Here is a 17555-nt window from a genome sequence, read left to right as displayed (position 1 = left end):
AGGGGGGTGAGGAAGAATCTGTTCTGTGCCCGTCTCTCAGCTTCTGGTGGTTTGATGGCAATCTTTGCTGTTCCTTGGTTGTAGAAGCTTCACCCCAATCTCTGCCTTCACCTTCACATGGAATTCTTCCCTGTTTGTATATATCTCCAGATTTCACCTTGTTCAAAAGGACACCAGTCATATTGCTTTAGGGACCCACCCTTCTTCAGTACGATTTCATCTTAACTAATTATATCTGCAGTGAGTCTATTTCCAAATAAGATCCCATTCTGAGGTTCTGGGGATTAGGACCTCAACATACGCATTTGGAGGGAACACAACTCATAACAAAAATTGTTGAAACAACTGAATTACTCGGGTTGTTTATTTGAAAAGATATCAAAGAATTATTGGGTCAATGTCTCTGAGCTCTCCGTGATTATGCTACATCTTTTTTTCTGGGTGAAAGTCTGAAATAAGGATGGTCAACTAACAGGTTCAACAGTTAAAGCCCTGTTCATTCCATAAAACAGAAAACAGTGCTTAATATTTCCAAGATATTATTAAATGCAAACATAATTGTGGATATCCAAGTACATTATAACTCACTACTAGGTTTTAAAGACACAAATGATTACAGTATAGATGTAAGTATAGATGTGAACTGAAACCTATCCAACTTTCCTAGTGTGAACTTTTGTTAGTTTTTAGGAGTGGCAAGTCAATATGGCAAACCATTGGGCTACACCACCATATATAATAATCTCTACCTTCTTTAGTGATTAATACTGATAATATGATTATAACCAACATTGATCATAAGAATGTCAAAACATGAATCAGTTTACCAGATCTTCCCATAAAGTCTGAATATGGACCGTCACTTCAACCGTACTTTGTTTAGTTGAAAAGCATTCAATTAAACATTTGATAAAATTTTCTTGCTGTAAAAATGCAGTTCATTTTACTGGTATGTCTTAGATTATTTCCAGTAGTAGTATTTATCATGGAATGCTTTACTTTCAGGCTGTCTATAATTGCTTATTCCATGAATTTTGAGATTGAAAGAAGCCACATGATTGTGCATGTGCAAATTGAGGAACCAGATTATTTGAAAGGCTTTTTCATATTTTCATCAAAACACTTTCAGTAGCAAGCTGGCCTTGTCAGTTACGAGATGTTGTTTAGACAGACTTCCCACAGAGATGGAGGTTCATTATATCAGAGTAAATCCGCTTTTACATTTTATAATTAATAACAGATGCTGGTATTGGTAATGATATAGTGCATAATTATATGCATAGTTGACTTACAAAAGTGGATCACTTAGTAGCTTTATGGCACAAGTACAATTAAATCCATCATTAAAAATAAGACTTAATTCCACTTTGCCCTGGAGAACATATGTTTCCTAATTGAAGAGTACCCAGAGACCATCCACCTGGAAGATGAGGGGTCTATCAGGGAGGAACAAGTGAGGGATAGCTGGAGGTATTTACGTTGCTTATTCTGAAGTAGCAGATACTAAGTGGAGATATTTTAGATGTCTTCAGATATTTCAAAGTTCATCATTCAGAACAGGAACTAGACTTACTCATTGTTGCTCCAGGGGCCAGACGTTACAGGAAGGAAATTTTGAATCAATAGAAGGAAGACCTCGCTCACCAAAATCCGTCCAATTGTGACACAGGTTCTCTTGTAAAATAATGAGTGTCTCATCACTAAAAATATTAAAGTCAAGGTCAGATAACCATGTCGTTGGGGGGTAGGATGGGTTTTTGAATTAAGAGTGGATCTGGACTCGATGAACTTCAAGGTCCCTTTTATCTTTCGTATTCTGTAAGCTCAGAGATAAGAACTGGCTTTCTTCCTGCAATCTTTCATCAGTAGTCTGAAATCAAGGAAATAAATCATTCGCAACCATCTGGTGGCCTGCATGGTCCCTGACCCAATAATATTTTATGACACATTTGGAACCTATGAAAAATGACAGAGCAGAAATATAGCAACAATCGCACATTTTAGAAACATTCCCATCAGAGGTATTGTTGGATTTGGTACGCAGGTCCTCCAATACCTGTAATGAGCTACACACTTGTATAAAAGTATAGATGTAAAAATTGCAGATGAAAATATTTCTGATCATCAATTTGGTTCCGTCACATTCATTAAGTCAGAATGTTTTTTGAGTGCCTCCTGGGCTCCAGGTGCTATTGTAAATGCTGAGGATATAGCAGAGAATGTTGCAGACAAAAATCCCTCCTGTATAACTTAGATTCTAGTTAGGATGATAGACATTTAGCAAGATAAACACAGCAATAAAAAATAATTTCGGGCAGTGGTAAAAGCATTTTGAAGACTCTACGTAGGGTCATATGCTGGAGAATGGCTTTATTGGCGAGGGAGCTACTTAGGATGGTTAGGAACCCTCTCTTTTAAGAAGTGACATTTGAACTGAGAGCAATAGATGAGAAGGATGCAGCCGTTCAAAGATCCACTGAAGAATTTTTTTTTTCCTACCCTAAGAAACTACAAATGCAAAAGCCCACCCAGGACTAGCCTAGGCCAGTGATTACTGACTGCTGACTACCTTGCTCTTTGGGATTGTTTGTGCAACCACACTCTCTATATACTAGGTGTGAGACCTGGCCTCAGCAAAACACCTTCTCCAAGTTGAAGTTGGTAGAATTCAGGACTGGGCTGTATCTTTTTCTTCTCTCACCTGCTGAGTTTTCTACCCTATCGTTACTAAAGTTCTCTGTCTAGACCTGATCTGGAGGAAAAAAACAAAACAAAAACCGGAGAGGAAAATAAAGAAGGCTAGCAGAGAAAAAGACTTTGCAGAGAGGGACTCCCAGTCTCTTGCCCGTGGACCTAAGCTCTTGCTGGACAGGCTTCAAGGGAAAGGTGATACTGCTGAAATTGTTTTCAATATTTTATGTGCATTTTTTTCTGTGACTAGGATCCATAGCCTTCATCAACTTTTCTTGGTGTTTCATACCTAAAAGTGTGAAGAACCACAGTTGTAGAGATAGTTGCAGTGTCTGCTACCCCAGATGTTAAATGAAGCATAAACATCTCCTCAAAGGGACTGAAATGCCATTTTCCTTCTCTGTATGCCACCTAAGAAAACTACATGGAAGTAAACATGTTCACAACAGGCCCTACTTCACATGGACCAACTCAAAATGTAAAACAAAGAGGAACAGAGAGTGAAGTAAAATGTATCCCCATAGACACATTTCTTTGTTTTATAGTTAGAAGAAAGACCACTATGGAAAGATGTTGACTGCTTCTTCAGAAAAATAGTATTCACAGCAGTTTATATGAGGGCTGGACAGAGAGATGAGTGCCACACAGCTGAGTGCCTTCAGAACACTTTCCTTTTAGATCCTTATATAAAGGATATATATATATATATATATATATATATATATATATAAACATATAAAGATATGTTCCATGTGGTATTGGCTTTGAATAGCAAATACTCTTTATGATTTCCTTTGTGACAAGTAATTTTGCCCCAAACCATTTCTGCCTCTTTAGGTGGTTGTTTATTTCTTCTCTGAGTAACAGAAAACATCTACAAACAGGGTGATAGGGAAGGGCAGGGAGCATGGAAGTGAAGGGATGTGATCTCTCTGAGCCTTGGTTAGAGGATGAAGAACCCAGATGGTGACAAGTATGTATAGATCTGTAGTGCTCACAGAAGGTACATGGACATATAGGGATGCTCCCCCACATCATCCCAGTTAAAGGTGGGGGCAGCTCACAGTGAACCATGTGGGATGGTTCATTTTTTTGTGGGCACACGCAAGAGCACAAGCAGGAGGGACAGAGGAGAGAATCTCAGGTCAACTCCGTGCTGAGTGCAGAGCCTCACGCAGGACTCGATCTCAGGACCCTGAGACCACAATCCGAACTGAAACCAAGAGTCAGATGCTTAACTGTCGGCACCATCCAGGTGCCCCTAGGATGGTTCATTTTAAGTTTTTGTTCTCTGTTGTCTGTTATCTGCTATGTGAGCTGAGAGTCATGAGTTCAGGCTGTCCTCCCCCACACACTGGACGTCCTGTTCTTCCTTATCTCCTTTGTACCCTGTTGGTGTTGGAAAATGGTATTTGTTTTATAATCTATACCATTTTTTTTTCTGGGCAGCATCTCAGCCCTCAACACTTTTTGTTAACACTCTTCTCCTGTTGACAGTTAGAAAGGTGAGTCTGTACTATGTATCTGTTTCGACTAATAGAACCAACTTTGATTTTATAATTTTCACATGCAACATCCTAAACATAAACACTTCCTTAGCAATTCTCTGCGGTAGAGACGTGACAGAGTGTTGTAGATACAAAAGGAGTTGGTGGGGGATGGAGGTATGTATGGCTTTCTGGCAAGTTCTACATAGTTATGAGATTGATTATTTTTCTCCCAAGTAACCCTGCTCTGAAATTACTAGTAGGATTCTTCTTACGACCAAGTAAATCACCACATGCACAAAAAAAGCTAAACAAAATGAGGGGCGAGTGTTGAAAGAGAAATGCAAGGCAGGACGCTAGAAGTAACAGTTTAGGTCCCCGACCAGGTGCTGGCCAGGTTCAGGAACATAAAGTTAGTCAAGTCTGCATAGTAATGATCTGCACATCAGTGGCTAGAATAGAGCTAGGAATTAGATGAACCTAAATGGGGGCACAAGAAGGAGCCGGACACAGGGTAGGCAATCTTTAATTACCATTGTGTTTATGTTTGAGATGTGCAACATGAGAACATAGAGGGGCTCATCATTCATTGAGATAAGCAGGTGTTAGCCACATGCAGAAAACATTTGGGGGGCATGGGGCCGAAAAGGGCATGTGGCAAGCAAAGAAGCCGCGGTGCAAAGTTAGAGCTGGAAGCTCAGCTGGAGCATAGGGTGGGAGGAGGGCCTTCTGGCAGGGCTGAACAGGGCAGGCACTGCATTAGGAAGGGCCCTGTTGTCCGGCTACTGCATGCATTTTATGCTAAAGTCTGTGAGTAGTTGCCACACAGAAAGGCAGGCACGTTCACAAATTTGAGGCATTATTATGAAAGGAAGGCTTATCACTGAGTAGTCGCGGGATTCCGATTTATTAATAATGAAACTCACTTCTCAGATAAACACACACAGAACCTCCTGCCCAGAGAGTAAATGGTAGGCAGCTTTCAGGCTCAGTGGTTATTTAGATGGAACATCCCCAAGAAGATCCATTCTCGGGGTTCTTTTATATGAAGTCAAAGACACTCCCTCCTGCCTCTCGGCTGACTCCATTATCTCCTCAGCAACTGTCAGTGGGGGTCGGGTTGACTCTGACTTGGGGTGATGTCTGTTTTATCATCCAGAGCGCTGCAGGACCAGTCTGTGCTTGGTAGGGGGAAAATCCCTTCTATCTTCAGGCTTGCTTCATCTAATCGGGCTTCGAACCGTTCTGCCAGTTTTGCCTCAGGTGGACACATGTATTCTTCTTTCCTTTCCCTCTCTTCCCCACATAGTTCTGTTGCAGGTTTCCTGTTACCTCTTCACTGCTCTGCTTCTCTTCTTGTGCTCTGTTAATGAAGACTTACAGATACTGCCTTTAGAGTTTTTACGCAGAAGAAAGCCATTATAATATTCTGACCTGAAAGAAGTACTTCACGAAGTAACAATTTTAGATTTGTGCTTCAGAATCATTGTGTCCGCATTGTGAAGCAGAGTGGAGGTGAGGACCGGGTCTCCAGGCAGGGGAGCAGAGGAAGGAAACTGTCGCCATGTGAGCCGTGTGAGTGAGGAGATGACACTTGGTAGACCTAATTCAGGCAGAGACGTGGATTTTGTGTGGACTGCACAGGGAAAGAGCTCACTCCAAATGCAATGACTTGAATACGGTGGGAATCTATTTTTCTCTTGTAAACCAGTCCGGTGGGCCAGGCAGCCAGGCAGCTCTGCTGCATAGGTTCCTTCAGGGCCCCAGGATGGTGAGACACTTTCATCTTTTTTTAATACCTGTCTTTCAAAATTGCTCCTGTTTCTCTCCAGTTCCAGGCAGTGGGAAGAAGGAGGGCATGGGAAGAAGCTCCAACGCATTCAGCGCTCATTATCTCTGCTCCCATTCCATTGACGAGGGCTCCCGTGGCCCCACTTAGCTGCAAGGGAGGCTGGGAAGTGGGGTCTCTGAGAGGCTGTGTTCCCACAGACAGCACTGGTTACTGTGAAGAAGTGGAGAACGGACTGGAGCAGGTGGGGGGACTGGCAGTTTCTATTAAGGTATCGTCAGTGTAGGATGAGGCAGTGAATGCATGGGGGGATCTAAGGTCCAACGAAGAGTTGGTGTCACATCTGCAGGAGAGGACAAAGTTGGGGCATGGCGCCGCAGAGGGAAAGCAGAGGAGACCCACCTGTTGGAGACAGAGGAGAAATGGAAAGCAGTGTCCTGGAAGTTAAGGAAGGAGAGGACTTTAGGAATAGTGAAGAAGTGTGGTTCAGAGGTTAAGACTGGGCTCCAAAGCCAGACTCTAGAGGTTTAATCTTTGCTCTGCCCCTTACTAGCTGTGTGACCTTGGGCAAGGTTTTCGTGTCTCTGTGTTTCATTTTTCTCCGCGGCAAAATGTGGATAACCAAAGTACCCGGGTTAGGCTTGTTTGGAGAGTGAATTAACATCGATAAAGCCCTTATAACAGTGCCCGTTTATAGTAAATACTACCAGTAATAGCTGAGAGGTAAAGTAAATTAGGGATTGGAAAGGACACCTTGGATTTTCCAAATAAGATACACATTGATAGAACTCTATAAATATGCATGACCTTATTTGAGCCCAAAAATGTTTCTATTAAGGCACAGTATTATTCTCTCCATTTTACAGATGAGAAAAGTGAGATAAGAAAAGAGGCTAAGTGACCTAACCCCGTGTAATAGCTTGTCAGGGACTGAGCTCAGATCTATTTGATTTCAAAGCGCGTATTTTTAGGCACTAAAGTTTTGAGATGTGGAATACATGGTGAGGAACAAGCTGAGTGTTTGTAGCTTCTTTTTCACTTGTGAACCTCAATGTCTTTATTTGTATAATAAGATAATAATAGCACCTACCTCATTCTAGTAGTACAAGGATAAATGGAGCTTCTTAATGAGAAATGCCTAGCAAACCACTTGGCACATGATAAACACTAATCTTCAATGCATGGTGGTAGCTAATGACAGGAATGACAATAATTGTTATATATTAATGTATTTATTAAAGTAATTAGAACAGTTAACAATCTATGATTGGATTTTTAACTAGCCAATTTGCACCCAGTTTTGCGAGTCAATACAGGAAAAGTATGCATTTCCTGTTATATATATATATTTGTGCTGGCTGAAAACAGATTTTCAGATCAAGGTTTTGGGAACTTCACGTGGTTTCCCACTTCACTTGTTTTAACACCTTCCCACTTCTTACAGACGAAATTTAGGTGGCCAAAGGGCCCAATGAGAGACACTGTTTGATGGAGCAGCTTGTAAATGTGCTTCTGCTCCCTCAGTCAGGGAGTGCCCACTGCTGGAGCTGGCCTCACTGCGAGAACAGCACTGTCCGGGCTTTCTGACTCCAGAGTCTCTTTACAACCACATCTTTTTGTAAAAATGAAAAATGTTCCGTAGATGCAGTCTTTTAAATTTGGTGATTCTGTCTATCCAGTGGGGATAAAGTGAGAATTAAACAAGATATGAAGGACTGTCATTAAGAAATAGGAAGACTTGGGGTGCCTGGGTGGTTCAGTGGGTTAAGCGTCTGCTTTCGGCTCAGGTCATGATCCCAGGGTCCTGGGATCCAGCCCTGCTCAACAGGGAACCTGCTTCTCCCTCTCCCTTTGCCCCTTCCCACTGCTCTTGGTCTCTTGCTCTGCTGTCTCTTTCTCTCAAAATTAAAAAAAAAAAAAGTAAAAATAAAATCTTTTTTATAGGAATAGGAAGAAATAGGAAGACTTTTTCTACTGCATTTTCTATGCATGGGTTTGGTTAACCTTACTCTTAAGAGAACAGAACGTCCCATGGTGAATTTTATTACTTGCTATTTAATTTTTTTTTAAAGAAACATTTCTTCCCTGCAGCATTTATAATTATCAGTGGAGAACATTTGGTTCAACCTGTGTAAAGCTCATGGACTCATGAACTGCATTCAGTTTTTTTAATTTTAGAAGAAATAAAGCTGAAGACTATATATTTGTACCTGATAATTAACACAGTCATTTCAAACTTGACAGTCATGTTTATTACCAAACATCCATTAGAAAAATATCAATACTGGCATGTAGTGTAGTGGCACCTACACCTATTTATACCTTATCTTCATAAGCTGATTAGAAGTCTGCCTAATTTTTTTATGTGGCCTGTGACTATTGAGTAATGAAAAGCCGAGGGGTTCTTCCAATTTTAGAAAATCATTTTGGAGCTCGATCAGAGCATAATTTCAAGTGTATCATTTCCTCAAATGAAATGAGGCATCCTGACATGCCTTCCAATAGATTCTAGGAAATACAGGGATTAGTGATGTTTTTTCTCTGATAAAAAGGTACTGTTATTATTTACCGTTAATAGTTGACCAGAATTTTAATATTTCAGCAAGTAAAGTAGGTTAGCCATTATGCTTATTCATAATTTTGAATTTTCTGAAGTTATTAATGTAGCACTAACATAGCTTTATTTAGGAAGAAAAATATTCAAGGTAAATCAACTTAGAGTATTTTATTTTGAGAAAAGCAAATAAGTGTAATTCAGTTCTTTCCCATTCTGAATAAAACCCCCTTTGTGAAATGGAATGCAGTTTTGAACTCTAACATTTCTGTTTCCTCTTTGACTCACTCAACAGAAATGTTTGTTTATGCAACTAAGTCTCTATGAATAGTACAATGGAGTATATAGAGACACATTTGTATGTTTTTTTCTCTAGACTTGGTGTCTTGTTTTTCAACAACAGTGACCAAGTTTCACTGAAAAGTGTAAACCTTATGCATGATTATCTGACTGGCTGAAAATAAGCTCACAGCTTGTGTTCAGATTGAATTTCTTCAATGAGGATGATGTGGAATGGACCATCAGCCCTGGAGCTGTTTCTATGAAGAGTTTAGAGTGGCTGAGGAGGACAGTGCTGCTATACAGTACTTACACAGGAATCTGGGAAAAATACTATCTTCAAGATGAGGAATGTTCTTTTGGGAAGTTAATCCCTAACTTTAAGTAATTGTGTAAATGATTCACTGATATTCAGCGTGATGCTTGATATGCGGCAAGTTGCTACAATACCTTCTGGATCATCATCAAAAAATATTAAATTGTGTGCAGTATAGAGAGATTTGTATTTAATGAATTCTTTTTTTTTTTAAGATTTTATTTATTTGAGAAAGAGAGAGGGTATGAGAGAGAGAGCACAAGCACGGAGAGGGGCAGAGGGAGAGGAGAAGCAGGCTCCCCACTGAGCAGGGCTCCTTCCCAGGACCCTGGGATCATGACCACAGCCCAGGGCAGACGCTAACTGACTGATCCACCCAGGCGCCCCTGTATTTAATGAATTCTAATGACAAACTTAAGTACTAAAATTCTGTCTTGTTTGAGGGGTTATCCATGTGCTCTGTAAACTAACTGAGGTAGTGATAAGGCTGACATATTTTTATAAAAATTGAGGATCCTAAGACCTTTGCTTTGAATAAACAACCCTTGCCCATCTTGACGCAAAGATAATCTTTAGTGATTATTTCCGAGATCTGGAAGGAGGCCAGGTCCTGACTATGTGTCCTGTGATGCAACCCCATGTCCACATTTCTAGGGAACCTGAAAAGCTTTTTGCCAGGGATCCAAACCTTCACAACAGCCTCGGTTGTCTTAATATTTTACAGCATTTTTAGTTTTTTAAAGTTAAAAATCAGTGTTATTTTCAGAGAAACATTGACCAAATCAGCACAATCCAGAAAGAGCTCAGTAGGCTGATGCAGTGTATATATTTAGAAAACTTGAGGGAATTAGAATATTTAGTCTGGAGAAGAGAATAGTTCAAGAGAAAGTGATGGCTTCAGATACAGCTCTCCACCTTATGGAAAAGAGATCCTCTGAGAGCAGAACCAGGACCAACACATCTTATTAGGAAGACAGGTTCCAATAAGGAAAAGTTGAAGAATTAGTGTTCTCAAGTGTGGACAGGATGCTCCAGTGAGGCAGGAAATTCCTTTCATTAGAAGTGCATTTTCTTTGAAGGCTTTTTTTGTGTGTATATGAGCCATCCTTTCTTGTTTCTTTGCACATCTTGTTGTTGTTGTTGAGTACAAGACATTTTAAATAAAATGTGGCAACTCCGGAAATCAGATTCTCCTCCCTACCCCGAGTTTGTTGAGGTTGTTGTTCACTTGTTCCTTAATAACCTTCCTGAACTAATTCTATAAACTCTGTATTCTTTGTCATGTGTGGGCCCTGAAGTCTGCTCAGGTAACTTAGGGGTCAGTTGATGCCTGGAACCAGTAAGCCTCCCAGTCTCTGTCAAGGGTGCATAGAGCTTCAAAGTTAGCCAGAGGTAAGATCTTAGTGCCTTCCTGGGTCTTTCCTTAGCATGTGCACAGCCCTGGGCAGGAGCACTGCCCGCCTCATGTGTGGAACTTTGCAGATCCCCACAAGTATCCCAGAACTTTGCCAAGGCCCCTGGGGACTTCTCATTCCCCCAGATTTTCTTTTTAAGCTTTTTGACTAGCTCATTGTGTGCAATTATTATGCACTGCCTCAGGCAACCTCAGTGTTCCTCTGGTTGCTTTTGACAAACACCCTCAGGGAAAAGGCTGTTGGGCTGGTTGAGCTCCAACTCAGGTTCAAAGAAAAACAGCCTTGCGAATGAGGTCTTCCAGGGAACCATGAGATAGGACAAATAATGACAATTATCTGAGAATGGGGCTTTGAAGGAGCTCCAATCCTATTCTGTTGCCTCTGGCTTCCAGGCCACTGGTTTTCACCATAATTATGGACTGTTGATTTTCAAGGCTACTGCAGAGCTGGAGAGTAGGGCTGGGAGAGGGCTAATTAAAATGTGACAGAGCTTGCTGTTCTGACTGAGACTTAGGTACTTCTCTTGAATAATGCTCCTCAGATTGCTACAAGATTGGTTAATTTTCAGAGTTCTAAAAAAGCTGATTTTGCTAGTTCTTTCATTGCATATGTGGAAGAGAGACTATTTAGAGGTCGTTTCTCTGCCAATTTTGCCACTGTTGTTCTGGAAGTGCTTTTTAGCCATATTCTTAAAGGTTAAGAAGTCGAACTCATTAATTTCCCAAGTCCCCTCCCACTCTAGAACATGCAGTGTTAAGTAGTATATCGCATCCCCCAAACCATCCTGGATGATATAATTTACTATGTTTTTTGAAATAAATGTGGTTGTTTAAAATATAATCAGAACAGACTTTCCCCAAAGCCAAAATATGAAACTCAATAGACTGTAGTTCAGTTATCAATCTCTGCTTGATTTTACTCACAGATTTGAAAAAGAAACATTACCTTTCCTGTATTTTTTTTAAGTTCGAATGAATTAGTCAAAAGGGGTAGGAGATCTTATGCCAATAAGAAGAACTATATATCATGATAATGCTGTCTCATTCTCACAAAAGAAGAAGAAGAGCTGTATAGGTAAAATTTAAGTAGCAGTGACTACTGAAAAGGTAAAATTCAAATGATAATCGACTTAAAGCATTTCACAGGATTGAAACATCACCATATGTATATCTTGAACGGTTTACATTTAATTCTGAAGCTCATTTTAATTATTATTACCAGATTATTGATATGTCCATTCTAACTAATCATTTATTTACTTATTAAACATCCATTTTTATTTTAAGTGCTGAGAATATAGGTAAGGAGTTAATATTATCCACAGTCATTTTATATCAATTTCTTTTTTCTAAAGATGGATCTGGTGATCTGGTACTGGCAATGAGGTTAAATAATGTATCCGTATAAATTAATTTTCCAAATGTTTGAAGCTAAACCTTTTAAATTTGACTATCTTTAAGGTGACCCTTTCCAAACTATATTAAATACCTCTCTGCTTCATGAGAAGGGTAGTGATCAATGTCTCAGTAGCAAATAATCATTTTAGGTCATTACTTCACTATCCTGAAAAACAGCATCAGCCACTGTGGCTCTTATGAGCAAGGGCTGTTGTTGCATCAATAGTGGTGACACAATGCTGTGATTTTGGCATTTTCATACTCTTTTAAAAAGTGTTGTACCTTGTACTTGTTCATTCATACTTGCTTTTCATAGATTTTCTATCTATTTTAATTTGAGCTTTCTAATCTTTCGTGGGCCAACACACCAGATCAGAGCTGACACGCACTGGACTCTTACCATGTACTAGACCCCACTCTAAGTATTAAGTGTGTTTATTCATTTAATTTTCCCAATATCCCAGGTAGATAGGCACTATTATTACCTTTTTCAGATGGGAAAACTGAAGCAGAGAGAGTAAGTAACTTGCCCAAAGTCACATAGCTTATAAGTAGGAGAGCAGGGATTTGAAATTCAGAATTCTGGCTCTGTGGTTCATGATCCTATTATTTTATCCTGTGTCATGCAAGAATCCTTGTTAGAATTACACATAAATATAAGAATATAAGAGTGAGTTCGCTCTAATAGACTAGCTGAATGAAACTCTTTGAAAAGGATTTGAACTTCGGTGAATTTTGTGAGACATAGAATATATGTGTGTGTGTATGTGTATGCATGCATGTACATGCATGTTGGTGTGAGTATTGAAAAAGTAAGATGGCCAGAGAAGTGATTTTATTAAACCAGTGTTAATTAGTATTAAATTTTAAATATTTTAATTTCGCCTTTGGTGAAATTGATGACATTTTGCTAATCTTTTGCTGTTAATTTGCATTACGTGATTGACCAGAAAAAGCTCTTGAAATATGTCTATGACTAGTTCTGCATGATTTTTTGCTTTTTGAGAATAATGACTTACTGGAGTAAAGTTACTGATCAATGTCTTTGGAAATCTAAGAATTATGTATTATTCATTCTTCTCCTCCACTATAATGCACAAATTAACAACTGATTCAGTAGTCTTGCTTTCCTTGATTTAGTTGAGTTCTTTGTGGAATCTGGAGAAGAAAACAAAGAGGCAATTTTCTAAGTAATTATCGATTTCTTTTTATTCAAGTAGCTGCCTCAATAGGGTAAGCAGACCAAGTCACTGTTTACCACAAACTCAGAAGAAAAGTTTTGAAAAGTCAAGTTCTTTTTGTTGGGAGATAATTTTCCATGGGTCTCTTGCATTTCTGCATGTCTTGTGAGTAGAAGCACTGGATGCTTTTGTTTTGGACTATCTTTTCAAGGGTGGTTTTTAAATTTTATTTATTTATTATTGAGAGACAGAGAATGAGCAGGGGGAGGAGCAGAGAGAGAGGGACAAGCAGACTCCATGCTGAGCTTGGAGCCCGACACAGAACTCAGTCTCATGACCCTGAGATCATGACCTGAGCCAAAATCAAGAGTCAGACACTTAACTGACTGAGCCACTCAGGCATCCCTCTTTTCAAGGGTTTTTGCACAGGAAACAGCCTTGAAGGTAGAGATAGTGTCTCCCTCCAGAGAAAAGAGTGGGTTTATTTACAGTCCAGTATAATAATGTCTTTCTTCAAAGCAAAGGACAATTATGTTTACTGCCCATTATGAAAGATTAAGGTTCCCTAAACTTGAGATTTCTCTTCCATAATGCAGCCAATGTGTACGCAGGTATTATCTGGCTGTCTCCGTGTTGCCAGATCTTGAGGAACTGGCACATACTCTGGCTATTGCTGTTGCTATGAGTAATAAAATCTTTGGTCTCTGTCTTCTGCCAGAAGTCCATGAAACTGTGACAGGCTAATTAGTTTGCTTCCAAATAGAGTAAAATCTCAGAATCTTCAAAATTCTTGAAATTTATTATTATAAAATTCGTTCCTAGATTTTCACCTTCCTTTAGAATCAGCTTCCCTTTAGAAGAATGAATTATCATTTCTTTGTTGTGGACTCAATGGAGACATGGCATGTTCTCTAGACTTTGTTCACCGGAGAAGTGACTTAGGGCAGTTGTTAGTCACATTCTCCCTCTGCCCCACCCCTCCTGTGATCCTTGGTTATAGTTTTTCTTTCTTTCTTTCTTTTTCCCCTCTTCCTTTCTTTCAGAATTCTCTTCTATCACAGGCACTCCTTAGCCTTTTATACTTAAAACTAAACACAGGCAAACAAAAACCTGGCTTATCTTTTGAAGTCAGGTGTCTTTAGTGTGTAGGGGAGCTGAAGATTCTTTCAAACCCTTACGTGGTGGAACTAGAACTTGATGTCATGGCAGAAAACCCCCCATGTGTATTTCTTCTCTGAGCAGTGGGCAGAAGTGTATGCATGTGGGGTTGGGGAAGGGGAAGAGATGGGACTTCTACCCACCAGCATGTTTTAGCAGTAGACTGGGCAAACGTTCCTGATCCTTGGGGAAAAGTCTCTGACCGAAGGAGCTATCATCTAAGAGTGAATACAAATAATAATAAGGAAACATGATTTTTGAAAATTTGGATCATTCTTCACCAGGGGTCAGCAATCTATGGCCCTAAATCTGGCCTACCATGAGGTTTCACTGGAATGCAACCATGTGCTTTCACTTACAAACTGTCTATGGTGGCTTTCTGGTTACAGTGGCAGAGATGAGCAGTTGCCATAGAGACCATATGGCCAGCAAAGCCTAAAAGATTGACTATCTGACCCTTTACAAAAAAAGAGTTTACCAACCGCTGCTCTACTTGTGTTTTATGCCAGTGGTTCTCAATTTCCGATTGTGAGGAAGACAAAAGGAGAGAGCTCATCAGAATCACCTGGCCAGGCTTTTCAAAAAGTGCTCACCTCCATCTGCCCTCTGGTTTCTCATAGGCATTCCCTGTTGAGAGTCACTGTGTTAAACTTCTATGATTCAAGTTGTTTGGTTCCATTAACTGATACAGATGGTTTGTTTTCATTATTTTGACCCTCTGTAACACCCCCAGAGTAATCCTGTGTTATTTTTTTTACAGGGTTGTGGGAAGAAAATGTATTCCTTTTTGAGAGGAACCAAACAACTACAGGTGCTAAGGTTTCTGGGAATCTCCATTGGAGTGACACAAATCTTGGCCATGATTCTCACCATTACTCTGCTCTGGGCTCTCTATTATGATAGAAGGGAGCCTGGGACAGACCAAATGATGTCCCTGAAGAATGACACGACTCAGCACCTGTCATGTCACTCAGTAGAACTGTTGAAACCAAGCCTGTCGAGGATCTTTGAACACACATCTGTGGCAAACAGCTTTACTACACACTTTGAGATGGAGGAATTATAGGGAACGTCAAAGAAGGAAACCACAAATTTATTTTATTGGACTTGTGAATTTTTGAGTACACACTTATATGTTTCAGAAATGTGTAGAAATATTGCCATAAAGGAATGACTAAGCATAAAATTTTCTACCCTTTAAAATAAAGAGGGAAAATTTCCATTTTATAAGTCACCACCTGGACAGCGGTTGATGCCCTTTATAATGCTGAGGACAGATCTAATACCCACTTTATAGCCTGTATAAGATGGCATAGTTTGACCATCATTTCTGAAGCCATGTAAACAAGTTATGCTATGGTGGATTTGGAGCTACAGTAAAGTTTGATTTACTTCCATAAGCTTGCTAGTATATCAAGTACCAATGAACTTCTAACATAGGAAATTAGGCAATATTAATGAACTGTGTTGCTTGGTGACATATTCTTTTGAGAGTGGGTAGATTATACATAAGAAAACTCTGAAGATTGGTGACTACCTAAATGTGATTTTTTTTCTGGTTACTAAAATATTCTTATCACTTACAAGAGCAAATTAACACATTGTCTTAAACTGATCAGGGATCTATGTGTATATAAGAGTCTGTGTTAAGTCTGTATAATTCCGTAGATTTCAGTTCTTATAATGTTAAGAATAACAATCGTGAGTGAAAAGGATAAATTTGTCCTGTATAGCACCATTATTTTTAACCTTTCCTGTTAATAGAGCTTTAAAATTCCACGTTGGGCTTATATTATGTACATAACTGTTAATTTAAATACTTAACCACTAATTTTGAAAAATTGCCTGTGTGATGCATAGGAATCATTATAATTCAGAATGTAGCCTGGTCTCTAAGAAGTATTAACAAGAAAGCTTACACATAGTGTAGTTCATTCAGCAAAATCTTGGATGCTACCTTTCTCCCAAACTAAGGCTCTTTTTGACAGTCAACACTTTTTAAAATGAGCTTACCTTTGTCTTCTCCAAACAAAAGGCAATAGTCCACAGGTCTGAATATAATTCTACAGAGAATAGTGTTCCTTTTCTCCAGCAAAATGTCGTGAGAATCGTTAAAATAAGTGACAATTTAACCAGAGATATTCTTTGCTTTATTTCACTGATTAAGATACTGTGGTGAATTACACAGATTATTAAATTTTTTACAAGAGTAAAATATATTTATTTGAAATGGGGAGAGTGCATTTTACTGTATTTTGTGTGTTACATTTATTTCTCAGAAAATGTAAAGAAAATTTAAATGTGTCAATAAATATTTTCTAGAGAGTAATCATTTGTCTGTGTCTAATTTTTATACATTATAAGCACTTTTACCACTCAACGAGATCAGCAAGGGGAGAGAAATATGAGAAGAAATGACTGAGTAAAGTAACAATAATGATTTCCAAACTCTGGAACTAATCTATAAGGGGATGTATCCTCAGTAAGAAAAGATGAAAAGATGCCCATTTACTTTTCAGGTTTGTTTTTGAGCTACATGATAAATAATGTGGCTGTTTGCTATAATATAAAAATATGCACATTCATGCTAATTTATCTTCTCAATGTTTTCACATCCCAGTCTCTTAAAGTAATTTTTAGAAGAAAACGACTCTAAGAAATGCAATATTTGAAATCAACTGCCAGATTTGATCTCTTCCATTGATTGAATTGAAAACTGAGTAAATCCTTTGCTCAGTCAGAACCAAAAGTATCCCTTTTTATAATTTCCTCAACACCTACCTCCCCATAACTTCACCTCAGAGGGAGAGGAAGAAACAGGCTCCCCGCTGAGCAGGGAACCTCATATGGGGCTCGATCCCAGGACCAAGAGCTGAAGGCAGATGCTTAACCCACTGAGCCACCCAGGTGCCCCTGAATGCCTGCTTTTTTTTGTTGGTATGTCTCAGGCACAGAAAGAATAAGCATATATTGTGTTGACCTCAGTTAAAAAAAAATCCTCAAATTATAAATAAAAGTCAATTTCTACATTTCTAGACCGGCTATTTTGACCTGATTCAGTACTCTAGAACAGCCAGCATAAATTTAGGCAGTCATCTTATACAGACTGCCCTGGCTTGATGGGAACGGATGGCATTTCCAGTGGTGGTCCACACCGGCCTCTTAACGGTGGTGGGGCAGCTGGGAGAATAAAACTGCCAGAGACCTTAAAAAGTGTATTGACTATGGGAGCACTGAAGGAGTTCACTGTTTGCATAAGCTGCAAAGAAAATGGCTAAGTATTTCTTG

The 17555-nt window shown here is 39.3% G+C and overlaps 1 protein-coding gene across 3 annotated transcripts in view; it reads left to right on the top strand.

Annotated features, from left to right (window-relative positions):
* Window positions 1–16588, top strand: part of TSPAN12 (tetraspanin 12) — a 62059-nt gene extending 45471 nt beyond the window's left edge. For all 3 annotated transcript variants that reach the window (XM_025865719.2, XM_073899122.1, XM_073899123.1), the window contains one exon: window positions 15028–16588. In XM_025865719.2, the coding sequence (XP_025721504.1) occupies window positions 15028–15333 (306 nt within the window). In that variant the 3' untranslated portion in view covers window positions 15334–16588. The remainder of the gene's footprint in view (window positions 1–15027) is intronic.
* The last annotated feature ends 967 nt before the right edge of the window (window positions 16589–17555 follow it).

This window comes from Callorhinus ursinus, unplaced genomic scaffold (assembly GCF_003265705.2).
Source record: "Callorhinus ursinus isolate GAN/ISIS: 27379988/994484 unplaced genomic scaffold, GSC_fseal_2.0 scaffold12, whole genome shotgun sequence".
Taxonomy (NCBI): domain Eukaryota; kingdom Metazoa; phylum Chordata; class Mammalia; order Carnivora; family Otariidae; genus Callorhinus; species Callorhinus ursinus.
This window is presented reverse-complemented; position numbering and strand designations above follow the sequence as displayed.